Source organism: Tenebrio molitor, chromosome X, assembly GCF_963966145.1.
Source record: "Tenebrio molitor chromosome X, icTenMoli1.1, whole genome shotgun sequence".
Lineage (NCBI taxonomy): Eukaryota > Metazoa > Arthropoda > Insecta > Coleoptera > Tenebrionidae > Tenebrio > Tenebrio molitor.
Genome location: NC_091055.1, coordinates 7,598,538 through 7,625,979, shown reverse-complemented (window position 1 = coordinate 7,625,979; position 27,442 = coordinate 7,598,538). Strand labels below are relative to the sequence as shown.

General features: G+C 34.7%; 4 protein-coding genes across 5 annotated transcripts; 1 reads left to right on the top strand and 3 right to left on the bottom strand.

Moving 5' to 3' along the window:
- Positions 1–1,133: 1,133 nt before the first annotated feature.
- Positions 1,134–2,817, bottom strand: LOC138140100 (52 kDa repressor of the inhibitor of the protein kinase-like). The gene is made up of 4 exons (XM_069060805.1): positions 2,622–2,817; positions 2,331–2,561; positions 1,397–2,015; positions 1,134–1,143 (listed from the first exon to the last, which is right to left on the bottom strand). Exons 1-4 carry the CDS (start codon positions 2,815–2,817, stop codon positions 1,134–1,136), a joined length of 1,056 nt encoding a protein of 351 aa, XP_068916906.1.
- Positions 2,818–11,650: 8,833 nt separating this feature from the next.
- LOC138140371 (cysteine-rich hydrophobic domain-containing protein 2) lies at positions 11,651–13,091 on the bottom strand. The gene is made up of 4 exons (XM_069061368.1): positions 12,882–13,091; positions 12,685–12,826; positions 12,414–12,624; positions 11,651–12,361 (listed from the first exon to the last, which is right to left on the bottom strand). Exons 2-4 carry the CDS (start codon positions 12,804–12,806, stop codon positions 12,194–12,196), a joined length of 501 nt encoding a protein of 166 aa, XP_068917469.1. The 5' UTR covers positions 12,807–12,826; positions 12,882–13,091; the 3' UTR covers positions 11,651–12,193.
- Positions 13,092–13,272: 181 nt separating this feature from the next.
- On the top strand, positions 13,273–26,232 carry LOC138140372 (short coiled-coil protein homolog). Of its 2 annotated transcripts, XM_069061370.1 has the most exons (4): positions 13,273–13,462; positions 13,516–19,389; positions 19,434–25,884; positions 25,938–26,232. In XM_069061370.1, exons 1-2 carry the CDS (start codon positions 13,399–13,401, stop codon positions 13,872–13,874), a joined length of 423 nt encoding a protein of 140 aa, XP_068917471.1. In that variant the 5' UTR covers positions 13,273–13,398; the 3' UTR covers positions 13,875–19,389; positions 19,434–25,884; positions 25,938–26,232. The 2 variants fall into 2 exon arrangements, with proteins under 2 accessions (XP_068917471.1, XP_068917470.1); XM_069061369.1 differs by having other exon boundaries at positions 13,516–25,884.
- On the bottom strand, positions 14,223–20,373 carry Sema5c (Semaphorin 5c). The gene is made up of 8 exons (XM_069061359.1): positions 20,267–20,373; positions 19,690–19,789; positions 17,758–17,965; positions 17,408–17,707; positions 15,912–17,353; positions 15,429–15,814; positions 15,222–15,377; positions 14,223–14,819 (listed from the first exon to the last, which is right to left on the bottom strand). Exons 1-8 carry the CDS (start codon positions 20,364–20,366, stop codon positions 14,443–14,445), a joined length of 3,069 nt encoding a protein of 1,022 aa, XP_068917460.1. The 5' UTR covers positions 20,367–20,373; the 3' UTR covers positions 14,223–14,442.
- Positions 26,233–27,442: the final 1,210 nt, after the last annotated feature.

The following is a 27,442-nucleotide window of genomic DNA, read 5'->3' as shown; positions in this document are numbered from 1 at the left end:
GTTTTCTACACTTGGGACTCGTGCGCCAAATCAACCCTTATAAAACTCGTTCTTTAATATACTAATTGGCAACACCACTGACACCTTGATTTGAATTGTCAAAATGACGTTTTAAAATTCAATACAAAATATGAAACGGCGAGTTAACAGTTGTATCTAAATCAGGTGTTTGACAACTTTGACAAACCAAATCAAGATGTCAATGGTATTGCCAATCTAATTTTAAAGTCATAGCCAACTTTAATTATAACTTTAAATGATCTCAGGGTATGTTGACAGGTATATCTAGTCTGTTTTTGTTTTTTTATCAAAGAGCCACCAACACCGCAGTTTACACCCAAAATATAGAGTGGTATATAAGAGAAAGTTGGCTTGATCCTGGTTGCTAGGGGAGTTTTTGAGAGTTAAATTTGCATTGGCAGCCTGGTTGCCACTGACTTTGTGAAGTAAATGCAAGCAAATCTAAATACATATAATTTATTTTTCACTCTATAGTTGACTCAAGTCGCAAAAAACCACTTGCCATTTGCAACAGCATTTTTTCAATATTTTTGAACCAAATAAAGGCACAAAGGGACCAAAAAATCATAGTTTGAATTAAATATTTTCCATATAAGTACAGTTTTAAAGTAATTTCAAATGATTAATGCCATAAAAGTGCTGTTGCAAAGGCAAAGTGGTTTTTTGCAACTTGAGTCAACTTTAGAAACATTTTGATAATTAACAATTTTATTTAAACACAAATAGTGCCAATTTTGACAATAAAAGTGCAGCCAATTATCAATCAAAAAACGCCCCTAGGAACCAGGATGGCGCCAACTCTATTTAATATATTAATTTTACCAGTGGCGTAGATAGCTTTTTGCTTTGGGGGGGGTCCACATACTTACTTTTGTATTAGGTATGAAAATTTGATTTTCAATGTAGGTGTCTACTTATAAAACTAGAGTATGTAATTATCCCAACACGGCTTGAAGGAACACATTTTAATTGTTTATACTCATGTTGAAAAAAAAAACAAAAAAAATCTCAAAGAACAAATTCTAGCTTTCGAGGTTTTTTAGATAAATGATCTAGCACGGCTTCAGCTGGAGGTACGAACTCTCTGTTAATGGATAATGCAGCCAAACCATTCAATCTTCGCTAAAATTAAGAGAGAAGTAGAATTATCAAAAATACTTTAAACACAATTACTACCTCTGACATTGTATTCCGAAGGTACATTTTGATTCGTTTCAACGCTGAAAATGATCGTTCTGCAGAAGCAGTAGATACAGGAAGCGTCGCAAGAATGGTATATAATTTCAGCATATTTGGATATATAATAGGGTTACATATTGCTAGTGCTTCCATGGCATTAGTTGGGACAATTTTCTCTTTGAAAATTTTGCCAAACCAAAGTTTTCTCTCAGCAATGATTATTTCTGGGTTGTCGTTGAAGTCTTCTGAATAAAATTTGATTAAATACTCGAAGTTGTTTTGGGATTCTTTGTCGAATTGTTGTGGTTCTTCGGGTGTCGAGCCTTCCTTATTTGGAAATAATGCCTGGAACCCTGCTAAGACTTCTTTATGGTCTATAAACCTTTTTTTCAATTCGCTCAGGAAGCGTTCGACATATGGAATGAAGAGAGTAACTCTGTAGTAATCTTCTGGAGTATTTTGGTTCCCTGGATTGGATCTGTGTCTTTGATGAGCGGTGAGTCTTGGAATTACAATAAAAGCTGAAACTTCGTTCGCTAATAGAGTCGCTTGTTTAAATATTTCTTTAAACTCATCCTCTGCATTATTTCTCAATTTTTGCATTTCGGAAATTGTGCCTTCTGCTAATGATACGGCTTCTTTTAAATCTATACTTATCTTTTGTAAATGTTTGCTCAGTGGATACCCAAGAGCAAAAAGTTTGGCAGTAACAAATAAAGCAATAATGAACTTGCCTTGCGTAATCCCATTTACAAGAGATCTCGCTTCATTAGCAGTGACCCTATCTTTCCATTCTGAGACTTCAGAAAGCGCATCTACGACATAGACGTAAATTTCTTTAAAGTCACTTACGGAGTCAAATCTCTCAATCCATCGTGTAGTACACATTTTTTTTAGTGTCTTAATTTTAGGGATATTCTCTGCTTCTGCTAAAGCTTTATTTAACACATCTCGACGCTTTGGATATGAAAAGAAATTGTGGGCTTGACCGACAATACCTAAACAATTTCGAATTTCTGGCACCTCGCTAGCTTTTGAAACAGCTAAGTTGAGGCTATGAGCAGCGCAATGCACATACAATGCAGTTGGATGATTTTTCATCACGTGAGCCTGAACACCATTAAATTCACCAGACATTGCCGCTGCTCCATCGTATCCTTGTCCACGTAAATACTTTTTGTCGATACCAAATTCGCGCAAATTATTCAAGATGACCTTTGCCAACCCTTCTCCGGTGACGTCTGCAGTTGGTACAAATTGTAAAAAGTGTTCTTTGATTTTCAGTGTGGTCAAGTCCACATATCTCACGCATAATGACACTTGTTCAACTCCCGAAATGTCAGCAGTTTCATCAGCCAAAACTGAAAAGCATTTAGCCGCATTCACTTCGGAAACCACACGCTCTAGAATCAATGCGTTACATGAGTCTATAATTTCGTTCTGGATGGTAGGACTCGTGTACTTGTTTCTCTCTCCAGGTCCCTCTAAAGCATTTTTCAGCAGTTCATCCCCTTTAGCTCTATAACGCAGTATAGCTCGGAAGTTGCTCTGATTTTTGTCAGTTGGCGCTGTGATGATTGAATTCTTGCCAGAATCACGATGACCGCGAAGTGCCATTTCCTGGACACCGCAAAGAATTACCGTGTCTATTATAGGCACAATTGTCTGCCTGTTCTCAAGGATTTTTTGAGTTCTGTCTGCAGACAGTTTATTTTCCACCGAAAGCAAATTGTTTCTATCGACATTTAGGAAATAATCTGCATCAGCAAGTGACTGCAAATGATACTGAGCATGTGAATGCTTTTCAAATGTGTCAATAGCTTTTTTCCAATTATCAAACTTTTTCTTTGATAACGCACCCAAACTCTGAGAATTTACCCCTGCACCAGCCTTAGAAAATACAATGCAAAATTTGCAGTAGGCTCCATTTTCAATTTCCGAATAGGCCAGCCAATTTCATTTACTAAGCCAACAGTACTGGAATTTAAGTTTTTTCTCTTTAGGTCCAGATTTAATAACCGGAAACGAATATGAAACGTCTGGACTCCAAATATTGTTTAAAACGGTAACTTTCTCTGCATGAGACAGAACCCTGTTACAAAATAGACTAATGTCGTTGATAGGGCCTGAATTTTCTTGTGTCTGAGAAAGGGACGCAGCAGTATTTTGATGTTCCATTTCAGTCGAACGGAAATTTGAATTGGATGTTGAGGGAGCAATTTCTATCTCTCGCTGCCTCAATACAGACTCGCAATTATTATCATCTGATGCTGTTTGTCTTGAAAAAAACTGGTCAATTGTCTGTGATTTTTGCCGTTTTGGTTTTGACATTTTCTAATTCTAACAGAAACCATCCGAAATTATTCGTGAACGAATGCAATATTAATTTTTTTTACCTTTTTTTTTCAACACAACACTAAATTATTTTTAAACTGAACTGAACTCAATCTTTTAACTAAATAGTAATTATGCACAAGGCACTGAAGGCGTCAGAGCCTGACCGGGCGAGAAAACTTGATTCACCCGGTACAGCATTGTCAGCTAAAATAAAACAGGTCAGTCGTATTAAAGAATAATTTGAATTTTTTTGTGGTAAATTTAATGTGTGGTGCCGACTCAATAGTATGAACGTTTTCTTAGGATTCTGTTATAACCCTGTTATGAGGTATTAATTAAAATAAGACGACAATATACTATTTTCAACTGAATAAAAAAAAATACAAATTTGACCATTTTTTTTGTCGTCTTGTTTTAATTAATACCTCCTAACAGGGTTATAACAGAATCATAAAAAAGTCCATATAATGAAAGGATACCGCACATTAAATACGAGGAGCTTCGAGCGTTCGGCTTGGCGGTGGGCCATCGCGAGAAACGCGTTAAAATTTGCCACTTTTTTTTCTCGTAAATTTACGAACGTTTCCTTTCAGGTGATGATATGGATAGTGGGACAACCACCCTCATTTTTTGTTTTGTTCAAAATCCGTCGCACATCTGGTGATTTCTTTTTGTTAGAGGTGGCATAAGCAAAAGCAAAAGACGAGAAAATAAAATATGTACAGCCGTGATAAATTTATTTTGATCGTCAATGTCATGCTTGATGACTTCATGTATATACTGAAAAAATGTTATTCAGTTGTAAAAAAAAATATGGATGAGCTCTGGGGGGGGTCCGGACCCCCTGGACCCCCCCTTATCTACGCCACTGAATTTTACCAAAATAGAGCTGGAAACATTTTGTACACTTTTGAGCTTATGTAGAGATATGAGTAGCGCATGCCGTTAATAAAGTTGATAACAACTAATTTGAGAGTTTCATAAATGTCTCACTTTGCGAGGCATTTTTAATAACACTTTCGAATTTTAAATGTGAGTTTGCACACTTTTAAGGACATTAAAAATGACAAGCGTTGACTGGTATAGCCAATAGACATCATCAAATTCCCTAAATTTCGTAAAATTTTATTATTGCAAATCTAAATTAACAGGTTGTCGTTCGTTGATTAAAGAAACAGACTACATATAAATATACAGTGAGTTTTTTTTAAGACTGGCCATAGGGTTTTACATGCTAATTTTTCAACGCTCTGTTAACTTTTGTTCCGATGAAAATATTCAAACCATTTTTGGAACAAAGTTGGGAGATTTTTTAAACTATCGGATAGATTACAATTCAATATCCCAAACTGTCGAAAAAGTTGTGAAAAAAATATTTTTTAGCGCGCCGAAAGCGTCCAAAATTGGAGATCGTCAGGTGCTGGTTGAGCCGACAATGGCGCTACTCTGGCGGCCGCTCGACGTACTATTATTTCGGCGCCCTAAAAATTATTTTTTCACAATTTTTTCGACGGTTTGGGATATTAAATTGTAATCTATAGTTTAAAAAATCTTCCAACTTTGTTCCAAAAATGGTTTGAATATTTTTATCGGAACAAAAGTTAACAGGGGGTTGAAAAATTAGCATGTAAAACCCTATGGCCAGTCTTAAAAAAAACTCACTGTATACTCTGTACAATTTACACTGATAAACTGCACGTTAAAACAAAAGCAGTTTTTGTTCTCATTCGGCATATGTATACCTCAAAACAGTGGGCCGTATGATTTACCATTCGTTAAGCCTTTCATTAGCTAAATAATTGATTAGACAAAGTGAGAGTATGTACCAAGCACTATGTTAGACAGAGACAAAACAATTTAACGACGTTTAACTTTAATGAAAGGAAAATCATACGGCCCAATGTGTTTATTTGACGCCGTTTAAAAATATCTAAAATAAAAAAATTCCTATGCATACTAAAAACGTGTTGTTTTTAATTGTGTTCGTTTGTTTTTATGCAACTCTTTGTATTTTATCATAATATTTCCTTTAAATTATCAGGATCGAACTTTGATGATTAAAATAAATAAAATTTATACTTACTGCACTGATATAGGAACATTTATAACTATCTATTAAACATGGACTTGTGAAAACCGTGAATTTTGAAGGAAAAAGACAGACAAAATATTTTTTCGTTCTGAATCTTTATTTAGTCATTAATATAAAAATATTTAAATACAGTAAGTCATAATACAATTATACATTCCTTAAAAAATCCAAAAAATATAAACATCAAATACATACGATCATTAAACACAACTAATTAAAACACACGCCAGCGGTGCAACAAATTTGAATGAAAGCCTGCTGAGACAATCCTGCCATCATCGCCGTTGTTGAAAGGACTGTTGGTGTTGGTACCTCAGCGTAGTTTTTTCGCAAGCTGGAATAATCAGAAATTGGGATGAGGAATGTTATACTGTTAGAGATACAAACCTTGTTATCTTTTTTTGGTCTGGGTATTTTTTCTAGCTTTGGTGCCGCAAGGCTTGCAGCCCCCAGGGCCGCAACTCGACGATGTAGCTTTTTTAGTCGTAGCCGTCTTTTTCGGTTTCATTTCGCTCTTAGGTTTTGATTTTGTTAGTTTAGGGGCGCAAGGGCAACCTGAGCAAGAAGCACACCCCGACATTTCTGGTACACCGTATATAAATAACTGATCACTACACAAAACGTTCAACTATCGCATTTTTCTTGGCTTCACGTCTTTTATACCGTCCGCGTTTTTGCTCGTTTTTATTTCGTAAAAAGCATCAGCATACACTTTTTAAAATAGGAAAAAGTAGACATTCAGTTTTATTAAGTTGTCCAAAATCTAAATTGAAATATTTAAGAAGTACATATTTACCTAAAGTATACCTACATTAAAAACATATAAAGGAACAATAAAAAATGTTTCAATTTTAAAATAATTAATAATTTTCGTGATAAAGTAATTTATGTCAGTAACGGCCTAACTGCGCAGAAACCTTCAGGACGCCAAAGATATTGTCAAACATGTTCCACATGTTTTAAACGCTCCTTAAATCAAATATGCCTAAGCAGCTTAGTACCTGTCAATCTAAACTACTAAACTACTTTCGAAATTCTATGGAAATTAAATCTGAATATGGTGTTGAGAAAAATGATCATCACAGTTGTTTGTTGCTACAATAGTTTACTATTTGCAAAGTTAAAATTTTGTGTTAAAGATAACGGAGGTGTCTCGAAGAAATAAAACAATCGTACACTTAGTGATATCGCACCCTTAAAAACTCGGTTCTGATAATTTCTTCAAATCACGTCTATCTACCTAACTGCCTCTCTAATAAGGACATCGAAATATAAATACATATAACTATGATAAGAGTTTTTTGCATTGATTTAATCTACTGGGTGCCCCAAAATTCGCGGAACAATTTAGCAGTCATTAAAATAACAGGTAAAAATGTTTTTAAAAAATCAATCTTCTTTTTTTGTAGAAGATATGGACCTATTCGTTACACTAAATGTGGCAACATTTAAAAACATTCCATGTATTCCAATAATCTGCAAATATTTCATTTTTGTTGTATCCGTGGAAATGAGAGAGAAAAATCAAAGCCATGTTGCCATACATTATTTGAGATAAAACCGACGTAAAATCGCTTCTCGGCAATGCTGAAGATAATGAAGAAAATAATTGCAAACCTGATCACTCAGAATTATTATACTACTGGCTAGTAAAAGACAAATAGTCAAAATCTTTTTTAATACATATTTAAAATAAACGAGATCAAAGCTGCACCTTTTGAGCCCCCATACTTCAAATTTAAGAGGTACAGAATTCTTTAATACTGAACCCTCCACCACCCGGCGGCACGGCAATTTTGCCGAAGTACATACACTATTACGGATATTACTATCAAGTAATAGTGCAGTGCTTATCAACATAATTACCGGCGTCTCGCCTCCGCATTTTGACTTTGTTGTTTATTATATTCTGTGTCAATGTTAAGGAATTTCCTCACGATATGACATGAGTATAATAATATACCTTTTTGAATTTCAACAACCAATGTGTTCTCTAAGTCCAAAATTTTTAAATTTTTAAAAAGAGATTGCGGTACTACTCCCGTTGCTGAAATTATAAGTGGTAAGATCGAAATTTTTTCTAAACACCAAAGATTTCTCATAGCAACGGAGACCTCTAAATATTTATTAATTTTTGTGTTATATGTCTGTGTTATATTATGTGAATTTGGAACAGCCATATCAAAAAGATATGGCTTGCTATTTTTTGCTTTTGTTGTTTATTTAAAATAATAATGTCTGGTCTGTTGTGCTTAATATGAATTATTTTTCTCATTATCTTCTAACATGAGTTAACATTGCCCCATTGAGTTGTTCCGCGAATTTTGGGGCACCCAGTATGTAGTTAGCTGTCAACAATAATAATAAAAATGAAATGCTGTTCGTTGGTAGGCGCATCACTTGTGTAGGACGGCTCAATATGTGACCGTGATTTTTCCGTTTTTGCCTGCTTTTTCTTTAATAGTTTTTAAGACTCTACACGTTACGTGAGTCATATTTATTAGAGCTCTTTGTTAGGAAAGCGTTCGTGAGTTTGAAATAAATAGCTGTGCTTAAACAAAACTGGATCGCTGTTTATATTTTCAACCCATTTTTGTGCAAAAGTTGGTTGTTGTGGAAAAGTGTATTCAATAAGGTGAGTGTATCACTGAGTGACCTGTTTCTGTTGGTGTTGTGGTGAGTTTACCTATTTTAATAATTGATTTTGATAACGATCATCGCCATACCTAATTAAATACAATTAGTATTGTGAGTCTTTAAATGTTTTATAATTAATTGGGGGTCGCTGACTGGGTTCAGGACTGCCCGTGATTTATAAGTACTTATTGAGGGTTGCTGGCTGAGATCAGGACCGCTCGTGAGTTATAATTAATTGAGATAATGTTGTTTTCCCCATTGAGGATGATCATTGATCAATCATAAGTGGCGAGCTCCTGTTAAGAATTTAAAAAATTGAAATTTGACATAAATTTCACAGAAATGCCACCACAACTCATGCCACACAAAAGTCCCTAGATTCGTTACTAGGTTGATATAAATTTGGCTAGGTTGGAGGCTATGTAGTTTCTGGTGACAAACAAAAGATATCGTAATTCGTAACCATGTCAAAAATGTAAGGCAGCGAATTATTGGTCAAAATCCCGCTAGATAAAAGAAAAAAGATCCTACGTGGATAAAATCCTCTATTCGCTCTCCCTCCACCATTCGCTTATTATATTATATACTCCATTCTTTATCTTGGCGAGTGGTCTTTGGGAAATTTTCAGCCGTAAAATTGAATTTAGGGATTTTTTAAAGTTTCAATGGAAAAGTGCGTTGGTAGTTGTTGAAAAATATTCAAATATTACAATAATGTACTTACAGAGACGCCGCAAAGTCTTTCTATTTATTATTTTCCAGGTTAAATTGCTCATGACTCATATGCACCGAGACCACTGAGACATAACCTCAAACGTGTCATCTTCATATCGCATCGTTTTCTAAAATTTTAATAACTTGCTTGAGAATTTCAAAATGTTCTAGACCGGCCACACAATTTCCGGTCAAATTTGGTTCGGTTTATGGTTTAAGAATCCGGTTAATTTCTCACACCCAAACTTCTTTGCAATATTGCCCGGCACGGGACGGGATAATAATTTTCATATCGAGAACGGTTAAATTTAAAAATCGATGTGTACAGCTTATACAGTGTGGAAATTACTTATGGAATAAATTCAGTAATTTCAAAACTAATGACATTTGCCGAAAACGCTGAAACAGGTCAATTTTTGTTTTTAATAATGCTTGTTTTAAGTTACTTCACTTTTTCATGACGTCATCCATTTTTGAGCTATGACGTCATCACCAATTTTTTTAAATAACAACCCCTACTTTTTTCTTCTCTTACATAACTATTTTTTTCTGTAAGGGGAGGTGGCGAGTCAGGTGCGCACTTGTGCAGGTGTGGCGTCATTTAATTTCAGCTAACAAGTTCTGAAATAGGTATTGTTATGTCTAATAATGTCTGTTAGAGTGACATACGCAAACTATTAAAATGTATTCAACAATTTTTAGTATCAATAAATATTATCACATAAATCAAACTGTGTCGAACGTCAAACAGCTGGGAAAAAACAATTTGCTACGCCACTGCACTCGGTGTCCCTTCCACTTCAACGCGCAGCAAAAATCAAACGCGCAGCAAAAATCAAACGCGCAGCAAAAATCACGTGACAGGTTCTTCTCTATTCAAATTACCTCTACGGCAGATTCGTTGGTATTTTTTTAAAATGCTCTAAGTTGGTCGCCGTATTTGTTCATTATTTATTTTAATAATAATAGTAATATGTAATAGTATAATGAAAATTAAAAAAAAACTTTTTTTTGATAAAGAACCAATTCACTGTTCAGCAAGAACCAACAGGAAGGTATAGTTACAGCAACTCTTGCTAGGAGAGGAGGATGATTAAGGGATTTGGTAAGGTATTAGGAATACATATAACCTAACTAATAATTTATTTAAAAAAAAACAACGTAACAAAACACCTCTATAAAAATGTAAAAGAAAACCAAATTAAAAAAAAAAAAAAAATTATCACATAATACCACGAGTAGCCAAAGTTATGTTTGCCATGAAAAACAAGGGGCGCTTTTTACTTCATCCTCAACCGTAACTGTAATTACGTTATTAATATTTTGAATGATCTCATTTTGTTTGGTCTTGGACAAACCAGTGAAAATCGTGGATTCGTCTAAAAATTGTTTAAATTTATCATTATGTCGACTTAATAATTTTGCAAGTTCTCTAAAATTGCCCTAATTAAATGAATTTTCATTTCATGCCAAACGCTAGCTCTTGTGTTCCTAAATAAATAGTGATGTCAATTAATCGTCCAAGGGTTTCACTATTTTCGGTGACTACGATTATATTCAATAACACTTTGGCGATGTGCATTGTCTAAGGGCCCTATTTCAAGTCATGGTCGCAAATAGGCGGTGCAATACAAATGTGTAGCTATCTTTGTCCTACACATTAATTACCAATATGCGTCATCTTTCTCAAAGTTGCGTTGCCATGATAATAATAAGTTGCGACCGTCGCAAGTCAACTTGACATCGGCCTCTAAGACGTTTGCAATGTTTTATTGTTTTTTTGCAAATAATTTAAATTTTAGTAGGGCTTGTGTGTGATCTTTTGAAATACCGTGTTTTTGCAGTGCACTACCGATCTTTTTACGATTGTTAAAGCCTGTACAGTTTCACCGACCTTGACGTTGCTCAGAAAAAAGTAAGCACGGCCAACAAAACAATTTGTTCCTAATTTCGCTACCTGTAATCCACTTGCACTTTTCATACCATGAAACACAAAAACCACGATTGGAGCTGTTCGCTTTACTAATTACTAAATTTGACATGGCAGGACGGGAGGACGAGGCCGTTTCAAATCCTTAACATTATCGTAAGATAATGAAGAGAACTTATTTCTCAGTAACAAATCTACAATATCTGAATTATTAATTACATATTGCTCACCACTTGTCGAACATTTGCCATTATGTATTAACACTGAACAATAAAAATTAAAGTAACACCATTTGAACGTCAAACTGTTAAAAACTGTTGAGGGCTATTGTGGTTCGAAACGTAAACAAAAACCCTTAGGCGGCCTAAAGGTGGCCTTACACCAAGGCAACATGTTGCCTGCAACATTTTTTAATAAAGGCGGCCTTACACCAAGGCAACAATTGGCAACATGTTACCTGCAACATTTTTTAATAATGTTGCCCGTCATTACTAAAAAATGTTGCCAATAATTGTTGCCTTGGCAGTTGGCTTAATACCGTAGAGCTTAATACTAATTTTGAGCGTCACTGAAAATTTGAAATTGATCTTAATAATCATCAACCCATGTGTCCATGTTCTAAGAAAGTAATATCTCCAACATCACCCTATCCTGTAGACATCCCTCAAAAGTGTAATGTCATAAGACAATTGATCAGATACCTATATTTGACTTTTATTTTATGTAAATAATAACATGAATCCGTCATTAACAATTTATTAGAACCTACAATTTATATAATTAATTGCTAAATAACTTTGAACATAACTTTCAATTAAAACTCAGTAAAAGTATGTTTAAAGAGGATACAATCAGTCATTTCTCTGGAAGAAATGGATCGACCAACTATAAAATTTTGAACAATCCCTAACCTTATCTTGAAAAAAAATATACAATAAGCATAAATAATACATAAACAACTAACTTCATTTTAATTTAATAGATATACATAACTATGCTTTCTATGATTTTAATTTATTTAATATGCATATTAGGAAAATATCAATAGAGTATAAAGCACATTATACCCACATTACTAAAATATTTCTTATTAAAATTTGTACTATTGTATAAATTTTGTTATAAATCACTTAAATAAGAAAAGCAAAAACATTCATATGTTCTACTATCACATATATTGCATTATTTACAAAATTAAATGGTAAAAAGTAGAGATTCCAGGTGAAATCTATTAATATGTTATTTATAATGCTACATATTTACATAAATTGAACAAACATGTGTTAATCGGGTCTGTATATAGGAATTTTTGGTAAGAATTCTATTAAAATTACGTACTCCATCATAGATGATGAATCACATTGCTGTTTAGTTAAACGCCAATGTAATCCCAGTTTATTATATAGGTAACTATTCTCCCATTCTAGCAGCTTATTTAAGGAATGCTGAGTCTATAAAGATCCTGAATAATTAAATGTTCAACTGAAACCATTAAAATCTTACCCTCTTACTAAGACAAATAACAGGCCATAACGAACAACCTAATGTACAACAACAGCATAAGCAACCACAAAAAAGCCATTTCACATTAACTGGAAGTGTCTTTTTTAGTATGGCATTGATACGCATTACTGTTTCTTTGAATTCTTCAGGGGCTACTCGAGAGACTAGCCCACTTGGAAATTCTGTGCTAAACCGATTACTCAGTCCAAATCTGTCAATAATTAATTAATCAGGCAGAGTCTACTTAGTGACTTAGGAAACTGGCACTTACACAGTCATGTTGCCAGCACCACGGATCACGACGGGGTCAGGAACCAACGACACGTCTGCCGGCTCTGCTTCTTCCATGTTTTCTTCTTCCTCCTCATAGTAAATCGCATCAAAACCTTCCATGTGTACTAATAAATACTAATCTACACACAAATTTTAACCACATGAACTGTGTTTGTTATTGTTACAAGGACTCACCTTCAACTATTACAAACCGAATAAAATAACAACGAACGGAAGATTAGAAGTAAAGCTGTACTTCAAGACTTCACTAAAAGGGTCCAAATTCTTTGTTTACTTTCTATTTCTGTGATATACATGATTTTAGTTTATTTTACCACAGAACATCAACACCGTTTTCTACATAAGAACACCTGCGCCATCTACACTGATGATTTCGGGATTTCGCTATTGTATCATCCACCAGTCCACCATTTTAGTGACTTATAATTACGGATAACTCTTTGATCATATATTTAAATATTTTTTTACAATTCGAGAGCGATACGTAAAAAGTATTTGTATTCCAATTTAGATCAATCAAGTGGGTGAACTCCTTCGTAATTAATTTTTTTAAATACTTCATAGGGATTTTTTCAGTTGTCATTTTGGTAGCCATGCTTGTACATTAAAGTGTTAAATTTTGTTATACGTCAATTTTAATTGATGTCAAGTAAACCATTAATAAATTAATCGTTTAAGTAAGTTGGACAGAATGGCCGGAGCTAAGCTACAGGATGACATAAACAATATCCCGTTGGCCGATGATGATCCTCAAGGTAAGTTAAGTCGTCATTTGATTGCTCAAGAAATTGAGGTTAAAGCCCTTCAGTGATAATAAACGATGAACCCGAGCAAAACTCGATGTCTGACGGGAACTCGTCTAGTATGATTCATGGAAGAAGCATGGATTCAATCCAGTCAACTTTTACCAATGGTAGTTCCAGCCCCCAGCACAACAGTTTGGAGCCTGACACAAGCCCAGATGAGCAGGAAGAAAAAGCCCGTTTAATCTCCCAAGTTCTGGAGTTACAAAATACCCTTGATGATCTGTCACAGCGAGTGGATAGTGTCAAGGAAGAGAATCTAAAACTGAGATCTGAAAATCAAGTTTTAGGCCAATACATCGAGAATCTAATGTCTGCTTCTAGCGTCTTTCAATCAACTTCACCCAAAATCAAAAAGAAGTGAACCGGATGTTTTAATTTGTGAAATCACGCAGAATTTGATTGATTGGTATTAGAGTTTTAACGTTTTTGTTGTGGAGTTCGTTAATTTGATGCAACTGCACAATGCTTTCATTCTACCAAACAAGCACCAAGCGTTTTAGTCTGTGATTATTTGTAAGTATATTACTTTTACACACCGATCATGATCAAGCAAATAAGCTAAGGTATAAATTATATAAATGTTATATGTATTGTACAATATACTATATATAAATTATTCTAGTTAATATGCTTAAATTAATAGTTTTTGTCATAAATAAAGTGCTATCTTTAGGCGACACTAGTTTGGGTTTCAGAAATAAAACAACAGTTTTACATAAAAGTTTAATATCAACTCAATATGAGTCATAATTATTATGTACAGTTTTTGGTTAATTTTTTACAAAATTTGTATGGCAAAGTCAGTTTTACTGTTATAACTTAATTAAGATTTACAGGTAGCATTAATTAAAAATTTATAACAGGTACAATTTGTTTGATACAACAAAATTCACATATCACATTTAAAATTTCACTGGGAAATATAAAAGTCAGTCGTAATAATATTTATCGTCGTCAAGCAAGTCTTGTTTTACGTGTCCGTTGTTCAAAGCGTGACTGTTCCTCTTGAGCGTTGCACTTTCAAAATCACCATATTTTGCCTTAAGCGTTCCGTTGTTTAAAAGATTATTTGACGTTGAAGCGCTATGTTTTTTGGGTCTTTCTTGTAAAGGCATAGAGATGTACGGATTCTGCTTGGGGCTCATGTAGTGAGGAGAACTGGGTATGGTGATTCGCTTCTTTTTGTGATAATAATGCGTTGTACCGACGCCCACACTTAAGCCAATCACAAGACCCACCATGAGGAACAGGATCGCTCCTTCAGTTGATGCCAGTTTGGTGGACTCACTGGCTGTTATGTTTTCATCTGCGTAAAAGAAAACCATAAAAATTTACTGATTTCAGCATAAAAATATTTATCTTGTTCATTCTTCTCAAATTACTCAAACAAAAAAAAAAAAAACCGAAACGAGCAGTACGGAGAAGTTTTATAGAAAGCGCTTGAAATATTTTATTCAAATTTGCCAAATTACGTCATTTCGCGGAAACGGAAAAGAATGGAAAATGAGAATTATGGGAAAATGTTTCTTTTTGGCTCGCTCTATATCTATAGTTTATACGTTGTCAGTGATACCATTTGAGAGAGAAGAGGCGCCATGTTCCAATTTTTTTTTTCAAAATTTTTGATACGTTATTATTGTATTATTTATTTTAATTTAAAGTTTTAAAATATACAGAAAGGGCTGAATTCGTAGTGAAATTAAATTACCGTCTGCACATGCTGAGATGCACATCCTCGTCTCCACACTGTCACCTTGACACATTTTGGGTCCTGGAGTTAGCGTCCGGCAGTGACGTTTCCGATGTTGTTCGTTATTCTTGTCGCACAACGACCACAGAGTCCAGTTGCTCCATCCAAGAGTGGCTAAATTCAATACACTTGGTAAAAATAAACGACAGAAAGATTTGTACTTACAGTGGCAAGGACTATTCTGGCATGCTTCTCTGTCCCTGTCTGATCCTGTACAGTTGTAACCCAGACAAACTCGATGCCTGGTTCTCACACCCCAGCCGCAAGACGTATTGCAAGGGGACCACTCAGACCAACATCCCCACTCCGGCTGACACTCGTGTCTGTTACACTCTTTGGTTTGGGTAGAAGGACCCGCACAACCAATCCCTTCACAATATCTTGTTCTGTTGTGCACGCCACCCCCGCACGGTACAGAGCAGTCGCCCCAAGGCAGCCACGCACTCCATTTCGGATGCTCGTTCTCCTTAGGAATACAGTTGTTGCCGGCGCATTCTTCTTTGATGCTAATCTCGATAGAAGACTTTTTCACCGGCGCTTTACAAGTGAATCTAAATGGGGAATTATGTGTTAAAAAAATAATTCAAAACCGGGTGTTATTAATTTATTAACCGAACCGAGAAACCGGTTCGGTTCGACTCTTCGTACCTAATCTTCCTGGTCAGGTCCGCGGTCACGTTCACCGAATAGAAAGTCACCTTCTTGTGTTCAGTGCACTCGTGCAAATACTCGACATCATTCCCGATGCAATACTGGCCACCATTTTCAGGCGGGGGGTTGTCACATTGCCTGGTTCTCGTTTTGCATCCCGCCAAGCAGTGCGGGCATTCCACCCACTCGCTCCACTTTCCCCATCCCCCGTCTTGAGGTGAAGCCGGACAAGGTGGAATCTCCGCGTCACAAAAGGCCTCGGTGTGGTCCTGCCCCACACAAACTCTCCCCCCGTGCGCCGGGGCGGGATTGGTGCAAGTGCGACTTCTGGTCTTCACGGCGTTACCACACGTGGCGGAGCACGCCGACCAGGCTGACCAGTCCGACCACCCCCCGTGGACGGTGCAGTTGATCACCGCGATAGAGCCTCCCGAACAGGGAACACCCCCGTTCTTGGGGGCGGGATTGTTGCACTCGCGTGTCTGGCAAAGACAGTTGTCCGAGGAGTCAGCGTCGGGGGCGGTTCGGTGGACGCACGGGAACCACGCGGACCAACTGCTCCAGCCTCCGTCGATCACTGCATCCAAAATAGGACAAGCCGTCACCGACTGCTTCCAGTATTTGTCCAAAGGGTCGGAGTTGGGAGCGGTGGAACAAGTTTCGTATCTTTCGTTCCAACCGCAGTAAGGGTCCATCGCGTTCAGACAGCTCTCTTTGGAGGTGTGCCTGATACAGTGATCAGCCGGGATCTTCATCACTTCTCTATCTGTTGCGATGTAAACAGAATTGGTTTCTTTCAAAAACTGGATTTTTTTGATGGGTGCGGCAGCATCCTGCACCGTTTGCCAGACTTCGACGACGCATGTTTCCTGGGTTCTTGGCAAAATCGAGATTTTCTTGATCAAACCCTCGGTAGTCGCCACATAAATAACGTGAACTGAAGTGTGTAATTTCGTCGATAACACGTCGATTGTTATATGGGTGAATCGTTCTAGCTGCGCCACGTGTAGTGGATTTAAAGTAGTGGCTTGCACTGCGCTATCCATCAATTGGTACTTTGAAGTCTCTAATAAATGGCTACTGCGGGCTGATGATTTACAGTTGAAATGCTCTCGGTGTTGCACATAGTGTTGCCCCCATGCGCTGTTCATATTTTCTTGATACTTAAAGGGGCCCGCAAAGGCCGACTCGATCGCGGTCAAATTGAAAGCGCAAATCGCTGAACCGGCGATGCTATTACTAGAAGTGGTAAATGTTGCGTACACTACGTTTTCGTCATGAACGTACGACGTGCTTTGAATTTCGTCGAAATAAAACGGATACTCTCCACTGACTGAACAATTTAGGCGAGCTTTCAGAAATGTTGTCCAGTTGTCTTTCAACATGGTGTGCCCTCCGGAATCATTCTTACACACTCGCGCTATTCTCGAATAGATCGTCTGAAAAAAAAAGACACTAATAATACTGCATCTGGTGAACATCGAAGTCAGTACCTTGCCACAATTCATATATTCCACAGCTGTTTCCCTAAACAGAAAATAAACAAAATTCTCAGTCTCAAATGAGCCAACAAACTGTGGGTCATTTAGCCACAGACTGTTGTATTGCATTGTTCTAATAGTATCAGTACCGACATTTTTTGAAATGACCGAATCGGAACTTGAGAAATCTGTGGGTCCTCCAAAGTAGTACTCGCCTTGTTCCGACATGAAGCCAGTGATGTTGGCTCCAGGACTATAAGGAGATTTCGCCAAACCGTCACTCCATTCGATCACATGTGACACATTCTCGATCTAAAATATACGATCAGTACCGGAGAAATACCAAAAGTCGTGAGTTGTACCTTTCTGGACGAGCACTGAGGTGAGAATGCGTTTGTTCCGCAAGCGAATAAAGTTTTGCCATTTGTCAACAAAATTTTGATATAGTTGTGACAAAACTCGTCAGATTGTCCTTTGTTTATGCATTGATTTCTCTTGCCGTTCGATGCCGGCCATTCGGCTGACTCCAACAGTTCCAGCTTTGGTAGAGATAAGCGAAACAAGACGTCTCTACAAGAAAATATAACAACTTGTAAAACACTTCGTTAAAATTAGCTTTACATGAATTAACAAGTTGTAAAATTGATGTTACGAGAATGAATTAAGTTTATGAGCTACACTCGCCATCCAGCGTAACTCTTGAAATTGTTTACTACTCGAAATTTATTAACTACAAATGAAATAGTAATGAAGGAAAAAAAAAGTATGTGTGCTTAAGACCGCACGACAGAAGTGAAAACTTCTATGATGCTCCTTACTAATTTATATTCTATAAAAAATTTATCATTATGGATGACTTGGAGGAATAAGGAGCAAGGTATAAATAATTAATATTATTTAAATCCAATGCTGTTTTTAAATAAACATTGTATTTTTCAATAGAAATTGCAAATACGTCCGCTTTTAGAGGCACACTCTAGCAAAATTTGTGAGGTTAGGTTTGGATGTTAAGTTTTATTTTCTTGACGATGATATTGAACACAACACAAGTTTTCATAGCAATACCAATACCCTGAATTATAATAATTTGTTCATTTTCCTCTTCACATTTTGCCACACAAATTTTTCCAATAAATGAATTGTTGAAGCCATATATGTAATTGTTAATTGAGAATTACGTATTGAATCCTACATTCATCTGTAAACTTACAATATTTGTCGTGTCTTTATCGTTTATATTATATAAAACTATACAGGGTGTTTCACGAGTGATAATGAGCCTGACGGAATAATAAATTCAACCCACAATATCTACATTTTCAAAAAAAGCCGGACATTTTAATGACAGTAGCCAGCTTTTTTCGGAAATATAATGTGGGTTGCATTTTAAATTACGTCAGGCTCATTATCACTCGTGAAATATCCTGTATACAGGATGTTTCTGAAATACGTGTGTTAATTTTAACCAGTGGAAGAACGCGCCAAATCATGGAACTTTTCTCTATAACATTTTTACGAAAATGCAATACAAATTGATTTAAAATTTGGAATAAATTAACCATCAAAGTGTATACCCGCCTATGGGTAAGAGCGAAAATTTTCTGTTGTGATAGAAACAGAGCTTTGTTAAAAAGTTCCATTGTTATAGAAAAAAAAAAAATCAAAATTTAGATTCTCATGGTTACAAAAAATAGAAACTACTTAATCACACAAAACGACTCGTTTGGTAAAAATTGTGGGGCAAAAAATCTTGGAATACTTTTACGAATTTTACAAAATGTTATAGAGAAAAGTTTCATAAATCGGCGAGTTCTTTCACTGGTTAAAATTAACACACGTACTTCAGAAACAGCCTGTATATACAGTTACTCCTGCGTCCTGCAGCTCTGCACTGAGGTCAGTCAGGTACAATGAAAATTTAAAATTGAGAAGTGACGCACAGTTCATTGTTTTTCCCTCGCTCCGCTAAAAAAACTCGACTCCCTTGATTTTGTGTCGTGCTGCGAACGATTTTCGCTTGTGCTGCGAACGATTTTAGCTTGTGCTGCGAACGATTTTACCGTGTCGCATGAAACTAATTCACTGCCCGGGAATAAAATGTATGTGGCGCGCCTAAAGAAGTTTTCACTTCAAAAAATCTCTTTCACGTAATTTGTTGTTGACCGGTTCGGCACGGTTGAAATTCTACATACTATTCTATACAAATCAAAATGTGATCCTTGCGACACACATTGCATACTACATCTTGCATTCTGATCGATCTATGTACGAATGTCGAACTGTCAATGTCTTACCTGGCCCCCACTAATACTTGATTCCTCGCCACATCGAACAGCATTTGGGAGTAAGAACCGACCTCATCTTGCGAAAATCTGTTTAGCGATTGTTGTAAATCTAGAAGGAAATGAGTTTCGTTGTGTAATTTTTCAAACAAATCTAATGTTAATAAGGAAGTAGTGTTGCAATGACCTTTTGGGAAGCTCAAAACTTGTTTGTTGTCTCTTTTGATAAAAATGATTTATTACCGCTCGCAAGGAAAACCAGCTCTTGGAGGAAACGATTGTATTTTTATATACAGTTAATCTACAAATATTTTTTAAATGTACCAACTAAACAAACGCACTGTTTTTTTCTTTGAAAAGTAAATATGTACTCTTGCAGCGTAAGAATTTTATCTCATACCTACCTGTAGCCGAGTTCAGATGGAACTTCTTTATCAAAAGATAAATAGATAGTTTACGAACCACACAAACAGACCTTTTGTGATTGTAGAAGCTTTATATGATTACGACGTGAATTAAATGATTGCAAGAAAAGTTACATTTAATAGAGTGCAGTCATGTTTGAACACTACTTCCAGATTTTTCTTACCTTGAAACGAGATGTATCTGAAATCATGTTCCGTTGATATGGTTAGTGTTAGAACAGTTGATAGGCAAAATAAAAATGCGAAATTTCCATGTGGCACCATTCTTGCGCATGCTCTGAAAAGAATAAAATACAAAATGTAATGCAGAAAGTGGTACTGAAATGTGCAACAAAATCTTGGAGGGAGAAGATTAATATTTGCCAAAATTTTCAGCTAGTTATTGTGCAGTAGTAAATACAGTCTGTATTAGACAACTGGTAAATATTTGTCGATATTTTACGACTTTTTGCACGTTTGATCAAATAACTTAATGTTTAATTTCGAGAAGAAACTTTATTTGGGGCATTCGAAATGTATACAATCTTTTAAAATTTAAGATAATATTTGTTTTGCTTAAATATTAGCGAAATCATTACAAAATTTGTTAACAAGCGAGTTACCAGCAAAATGTACTGAGTCTTTTCCGCTTTCCGTCGTAATTAATGTGATTTCAAAATTTATAAAATGCTGTTTTGTTAAATGATCTCCTAAGTGTTGACAACGATTCAAATCACCTCGCGATAAAAAATGAGTATTCTTATCTACAGTCGTTACTACATATTGGGTCGCATTAGGTAACACGAAGTCTTCAGGCGACTGAAATCAGCTGATGTTTATTAATTACTAAATAATTTAATACTAGCCACTTAAAGACAATTTGAACAAGATTAATAACGAAACTAAACAATCCCAACAAAACAAGTTTTTGTTTCAGATTAACTAAGAATTGTGAAATTTTAATAAGGCATTCGAAGGTTTTTCTTTTTATAATCTCAGATATTGTCTTATACTTCGTACTCAAATATATAATTAGTTGTATTAATTTTTTGGTCTGTGCGTGACTCACGTTTTTTATTTCTTTTCTTGACAACTATTACCATCTATCAACTCAAGTTAAGTCAGTTCGGAGAATTGAGAAAATTACAAGAAACCAATTAGATCTCGCCTTTGTGGTTTTCCAAATCTGTAATTCAAAGAACAGAGAGTGTCTTGTAAAGACAAATAGTTAACAAGAAATATTTCGTTTGGATAGCTTCAGTTTATGTTAGAAATTCATATTGAACTTGTGAGTAATTAAGTAGTCACCATCCTCATTCTTGTCATCCTTTGAGATGTTTCTAGTGCATACAAATTTCTTGTTGCTTTGTATTAGAAACAATACGTAAGCAATTACAGCTGTTGCTAAATATTTAGACTTTTGTAAAAAAAAAATATGCAAATCCATTTTATACGATCATGGGTCGGATTAAATCCCCTGAATGGCTCCAAAAGAGAGATGATATCTCATTCGGACGTGTTGAATCTTCGACGTTATTTCGCGACACCCATAATGAAATTTACATAAAAGTAATAACCGTTATGTGTAAGCTATCACGTAATTCCACTCTAAATAAACAAATTAATTAAAAAACAGTTTCCTTATCTCCGATATAATCCTTTTTGGCAATACTGCTATCTTACAATCGCTGATTTACACAACAGACGACCCTGTAGATAAGATTGAATTATTTTTAATCTTGAAGTGAATCTTCTGGACTTATAAACACGATCACACGAAATAAATAACAGAATTAGAAGCGTCCTAGAAGAACATTAAGTCATTTGAATTCCCACGTAATGTCTTCGAAGAAGTCTATTAAATCGAAAAAAAGTGTTTTTTGTTTTGTTTTAAATGCATTGTACGTGCACGCGCACGGATTATATTCGTAATATTCATACGATAAGAAAACGCTTCGTGTACTTTCAACAAATTAATTTGATGTATGATAGCGTTATTGTCGAAGTATAAGTTCGTACCTGTAAATCTTCAAATTGTAAATAAATGGGTGCTCCGAAAACGGTCTTCCAAGGTTGATTGCAAAAGCAGCAAAGGCGCCTCGTGCATACATTACTTATTTATTCCTTGTTATTTCGACATATTTATTATATACTTTAATTTATTGTGGTAACATAATATTTATAATTATTATATCATTCTGAAGAAAAAACAATCGTGAGGTTTACATCACATGCAAGTGCCCCAGGAGCAAATGGTGGAAAACGTGATACTCCTCTCCTTGATGCGAAGAATTGACGTTTGTAAACGTCAAACGTCCATTTTGAGACCATTTTCGGTCAGAAGACAGTTTTCGAGAAGATCGAATTTCAAGACAGATTTGTTTCGAAACTGACCCATTAAGAAATATCGTCAAATTTACATAACGCTATGTTTTCCATAAAAGTAATCTTGTTTCATTTCACAAATGTGGGCGCTGTTTATTTATCAGTTACTACGAGTTGGTTCGGAAATCGACAGCCTAGAAGGACGTCTAATTTAGACCAAGAGGCCGCAATTAACTGATCCAGGGAAACATCCGGATCAATTATGAAGTCTTTGTGGGGAAAATTGTTGAAAATGTGTCACAATGGTTGCTCAGGCCGATTTAGGCGACGCTAAGTGCAACACAAAAGAATTATTGTGTGGCGGTAAAAGGACAAACGTCTGGCTAATTACACTGCTACAGCTTTCTTCTCGCTTTGATTTCAAGTGTGAATAATATTTCCTGATGTAACCCCACTTTGTTGCTCACTCTGTATGCACTTGCATATTCACTTGTCGTTTATTATCGAATTAAAATAATTTGTTTTACGCTGCAAGAATCGTGCTGAAAGGTGCTAAATTAATTTTATCTTAATATATCTCGGATGCAGGTACGACTATTAAAGCAATTTGTATGGCATGAGGTAATGTTTATTTGATTGTACACATAAAAAAGGTCATAAATGCTACGAAGGTATCATTAAGAATTTCCTTGGCAAGGTCATTTCGTTTATAATACGAAAAGTTAGATCTATAACAAAACGATCGAGAAGAGAGATGAGCGAGTACCCGTTTGAGGTTTGGAAACTACACAAGAATGCTAATAAGTACACAGTATCAAATTGTTTAACTTAGAAATAGGAAAAGTGTTCAAGGGAAGTCAAATAAAAGAATAGTTGTTCACTTTAGCCTGGATTTGAATATTTTTCTTATTGGTTTTTGTACGGTCGAAGCGTGAATAAGTGGGTGCAAGGATACGGCGTAGCAAGATTTTATAATTTCTTGTACAGGGTCAATTATAAAATAAGGAACCTTCATTGTTTCTTTTCAATGCTGCACAAATTTAAAGCGGCGAAGTGTACAGTCAAATCTAGAGTGCTTGCGGAGAAGGCACCGATAATAATTTTTATATTTTGATATCAAAAGTTTTTTGAACATGTGGAAAATGTAAATAATATATGTATACCTCAATTATTGTGCCAATAATTTTAATACAGTATTAAAAAAAAAAGATTCAAAACATTTTCCACCAACATCTGGTTTTTTATTTTTATTCTAGAATAAAAATATGTAATTTATTTGAATTTTGAAACTAGTAAAGAGTATTTTTTATAATTTCAGTAAGAGACATTTTTTTAAATATGTATGTATTCCAAGTAAAAATTCCTGAAAAATCGTTTATTTATATTCTATACCGCTGTAATAGTTTTGATTTTATTTTTTAATTATAGATAAGTAAGTATTTTTTACAAAATAATAGTCTAGAATTCAATTGTACTACATATTATTGTAATATTGTTTCGTAGGTTTTTTTTTTTTTTAATTTAGTCAGGCAAACTAGGTGGTCCACATTTATATTTACATACCTATATGATCAAATCTTCTGCAAAATTTTATTATCAAAAAACATGTATCAAACCAGACAAATATTACATCAGAACATTGAAAAAAAAAGGAAAACTACTCATGAGCACATCACATGTGATTTCCTCAACTACTGAAATATTTATTTTTTCATTACAAATATATGATGCAATTTATCTCTGTGGGTATATTTATTTCCTTAATTACTTAAGACAGCGTCATAATGTACCTGTTTAGTGATTGTTAAACAAATTTAAAATAACAAAAAAATTCGTCCAATTATTATTTTGAAAAATATTGCCAGTAGGAACACAAAGATAGATTTAATGAACTGTTTTCGACGATGTTACAATATGGAAAAAAAGAATTTTAAACTTGACCAGAAAGGTGTAAAAATTGAGTCACGGGTAGGCCCCAATTAAATTAAAATAACGAGCGTTCAAAAAAATTATAAGCAAACAGGGGGCGGTTTTTTCTCTCTTACTCTTAATAGTCTTTTGAGTTAGTATCTATAATTTGAAGTTTGAAAATACTCAGTTCCAAAATATGTACATATGTATTATATTTTTGCAGATTTTTTTTTATAAAAAATATATTTTTACATACAAAAACGATTTTATTTTGCAAATGGCAATTTTTAATTCGTAATAGCAAAATAATACTGCAAAGAGTATTTTTATTGGGCTTTTTTAAGCTTCATAAATACATACATATAGGTAGCAAAATTGTATTGAGTGTGATGCTGGATTTTTTTCTCTTAGTTAAATGTAAATGCAGATTGTAGTTTACTCGATTCTCATTTTCATTTTTATTATTTATTTAAACTGATTCTTGCACAACCTTTTTGAATTGTTTCTAATAAATATTTAATAAAAGTGAAATATTCAAAACGAAAAAAATTAATATTTCTTCCCATTTCATATCTTTGGTGAATGTGAATTGTTATTTATTAAACTTTTAAATCAATGCAAAAAACTTTTATAATACATAGTTACATATACATAGGTAAGTATGTATATATTTATATTTCGATGTCCTTATTAGATAGGCAGTTAGACATGATTTGAAGAAATTATCAGAACCGAGTTTTTAAGGGTGCGATATCGCTAAGTGTACGATTGTTTTATTTCTCCCAGACACCTCCGTTATCTTTAGCATAAAATTTCAACTTTGTGAATAGTAAACCATTTTCGGATTTAATTTCTATAGAATTTTTAGCACTAAGTGATCGAAAGTAGTTTAGTAGTTTAGATTGACAGGTACTAAGCCGCTTAGGCATATTTAATAACAATCATGCACTGACATGATTCAAGGAGCATTTAAAAACATGCGGTACACAACATAATTAAAATCGCAGGGTTTTGACACAATTTTGACATTTTCTTTGGCGTGAAGGTAGCTGCTCAATGTAACCGACATAAATTACTTTATCACGAAAAATTAAAACCAATTCTTTTAAAATTGAAACATTTTTTATTGTTCCTGTGTCTAAAATTCATATGTTTAATGTATTTTAGGTAAATACTTGTTAAATATTTCAATTTAGATTTTGGACAACTTAATAAAATGAAATGTCTACTTTTTCCCATTTTAAAAAGTGTAATCTGATGCTTTTTACAAAACAAAAACTAGCAAAAACGCAGACGGTATAAAAGACGTGAAGCCAAGAAAAATGCGATAGTTGAACGTTTGTGTAGTGATCAGTTATATCCGGTGTACCAAAAATGTCGGGGTGTGCTTCTTGCTCAAGTTGCCCTTGCGCTCCTAAACCTACGAAATCAAAACCTAAGAGCGAAAAGAAACCGAAAAAGCCGACTACGACTAAAAAAGCTACATCGTCGAGTTGCGGCCCTGGGGGCTGCAAGCCTTGCGGCACCAAACCAAGAAAAACTACTCAGACCAAAAAAAGATAACAAGGTTTGTATCTCTAACAATATAACATTCCTCAACCCAATTTTTGATCATTCCAGCTTACGAAAAAACTACGCTGAGGTACCAACACCAACAACAGTCCTTTCGTTTCATCAGCTCCTTCAACAACGGCGATGATGGCAGGATTGTCTCAGCAGTCTTTCATTCAAATTTGGTGCACCGCTGGCGTGTGTTTTAATTAGTTATGTTTAATGATTGTATGTATTTGATGTTTATATTTTTTGGATTTTTTAAGGAATGTATAATTTGTATTATGACTTTACTGTATTTAAATATTTTTATATTGATGACTAATAATATGTAATAATAATAAAGGTTCTGAACGAAAAAATATTTCGTCTGTTTTTTTCCTTCAAAATTCACGGTTTTCACAAATCCGTGTTTAATAAATTTTATTTATTTTAATCATCAAACTTCGATCCTAATAATAATTTGAAGAAAACATTAATTAAGTGATAAAGTACAAAGAGCTGCACAAAAACAAACGAACACAGTTAAAAACGACACGTTTTTTTGGTATAGGAAATTTCTTATTTTAGATATTCTTAACACGATGCGACGTCAAATAAACATACTGTTTTGGGATTTATGCCCAGTGAGAACAAAAACTGCATTTGTTATTATTATTGTTATTTCGTTCCTTTCTACTTAATTAATCCTAAATTTAAAAAATGTATCAGTCTGTCTTGATCATTGAAAAGATCTAAACAGTCCATGAATTTTTGCATAAGTATCACTGGAATATCTGGGATGAATTCGCTCTGTTTTTCATACACGTAGATTTTAATCAATTTTTTATTTTATGTAGAGTGTTTACAAGATAAATACATATATTCCACGGACTTGAAATTTTTCTTTGGAATTACAGATGCACGAAAAACAGATGTTTTTTAATACCTAACGTCGTATAAAAATATATAACCAATTGAGATAAATGGAGTATGTAATATGTCCCAAATAAGTTAAAATAACGAGCGTTCAAAAAAACGCGGTGTGCTTTTGTTTATTTTATAAACGTAAGTCGTCTTTGTACTTGGTACACTTTGACATTTTCTCAGATTTTTATAACCTCACTTTAATAATTATTTTATTGTAAATTACATATGTCATTAATTTTAAATAAAAAACATGAACACTAACAAAATAAAGATTGGTTGATTGGTTAGTTAAAAAAATAAATAATTCACACCACTGCTTGTTCGCTGAATAAAAGACGTTTGACGTCTATGGTATGACAGCTGATAAAGGTACGGAAATAAAAGCCAGCCACCACAATTTTTTTTAGACAATTCATTCGGTTAGCACATCGGTGTGACGACTTCTGTCAAGTGAATTGTACCCAGACTGATTTTGTATTTTGTCCTCCACCCAGTATATCCACGTCATACAAGAATAGTACAACCCTAAACTAAACCCTAAGAAATTAATAATTATGCTCCACATTAATCAGGTAATTAGACCAATTACAGCGTCACGTTTTTGTCACGTCCACCGGTTATAAGACGCTGACAAAACTGTTTTTGTGTAAAATTAATTACGCTTT

What these genes read in the sequence shown, in the direction of transcription:
- LOC138140100 (XM_069060805.1), bottom strand. Translation starts at nt 2,817, where the DNA reads ATGGCACTTCGCGGTCATCGTGATTCTGGCAAGAATTCAATCATCACA. An exon ending in GAACGAAATTATAGACTCAT is followed by an intron (nt 2,562 to 2,621) that starts GTAACGCATTGA and finishes AATGCTTTTCAG; the next exon opens with TTTTGGCTGATGAAACTGCT. An exon ending in TGGAGCAGCGGCAATGTCTG is followed by an intron (nt 2,016 to 2,330) that starts GTGAATTTAATG and finishes TCTATGTCGTAG; the next exon opens with ATGCGCTTTCTGAAGTCTCA.
- LOC138140371 (XM_069061368.1), bottom strand. Translation starts at nt 12,806, where the DNA reads ATGGAAGGTTTTGATGCGATTTACTATGAGGAGGAAGAAGAAAACATG. An exon ending in GGTGCTGGCAACATGACTGT is followed by an intron (nt 12,625 to 12,684) that starts GTAAGTGCCAGT and finishes AATTATTGACAG; the next exon opens with ATTTGGACTGAGTAATCGGT. An exon ending in TTATTTGTCTTAGTAAGAGG is followed by an intron (nt 12,362 to 12,413) that starts GTAAGATTTTAA and finishes GGATCTTTATAG; the next exon opens with ACTCAGCATTCCTTAAATAA.
- LOC138140372 (XM_069061370.1), top strand. Translation starts at nt 13,399, where the DNA reads ATGGCCGGAGCTAAGCTACAGGATGACATAAACAATATCCCGTTGGCC. An exon ending in GGCCGATGATGATCCTCAAG is followed by an intron (nt 13,463 to 13,515) that starts GTAAGTTAAGTC and finishes AAAGCCCTTCAG; the next exon opens with TGATAATAAACGATGAACCC.
- Sema5c (XM_069061359.1), bottom strand. Translation starts at nt 20,366, where the DNA reads ATGGTGCCACATGGAAATTTCGCATTTTTATTTTGCCTATCAACTGTT. An exon ending in CTCAGTGCTCGTCCAGAAAG is followed by an intron (nt 17,708 to 17,757) that starts GTACAACTCACG and finishes CGTATATTTTAG; the next exon opens with ATCGAGAATGTGTCACATGT. An exon ending in CATCTCAGCATGTGCAGACG is followed by an intron (nt 14,820 to 15,221) that starts GTAATTTAATTT and finishes TCTTTTACGCAG; the next exon opens with ATGAAAACATAACAGCCAGT.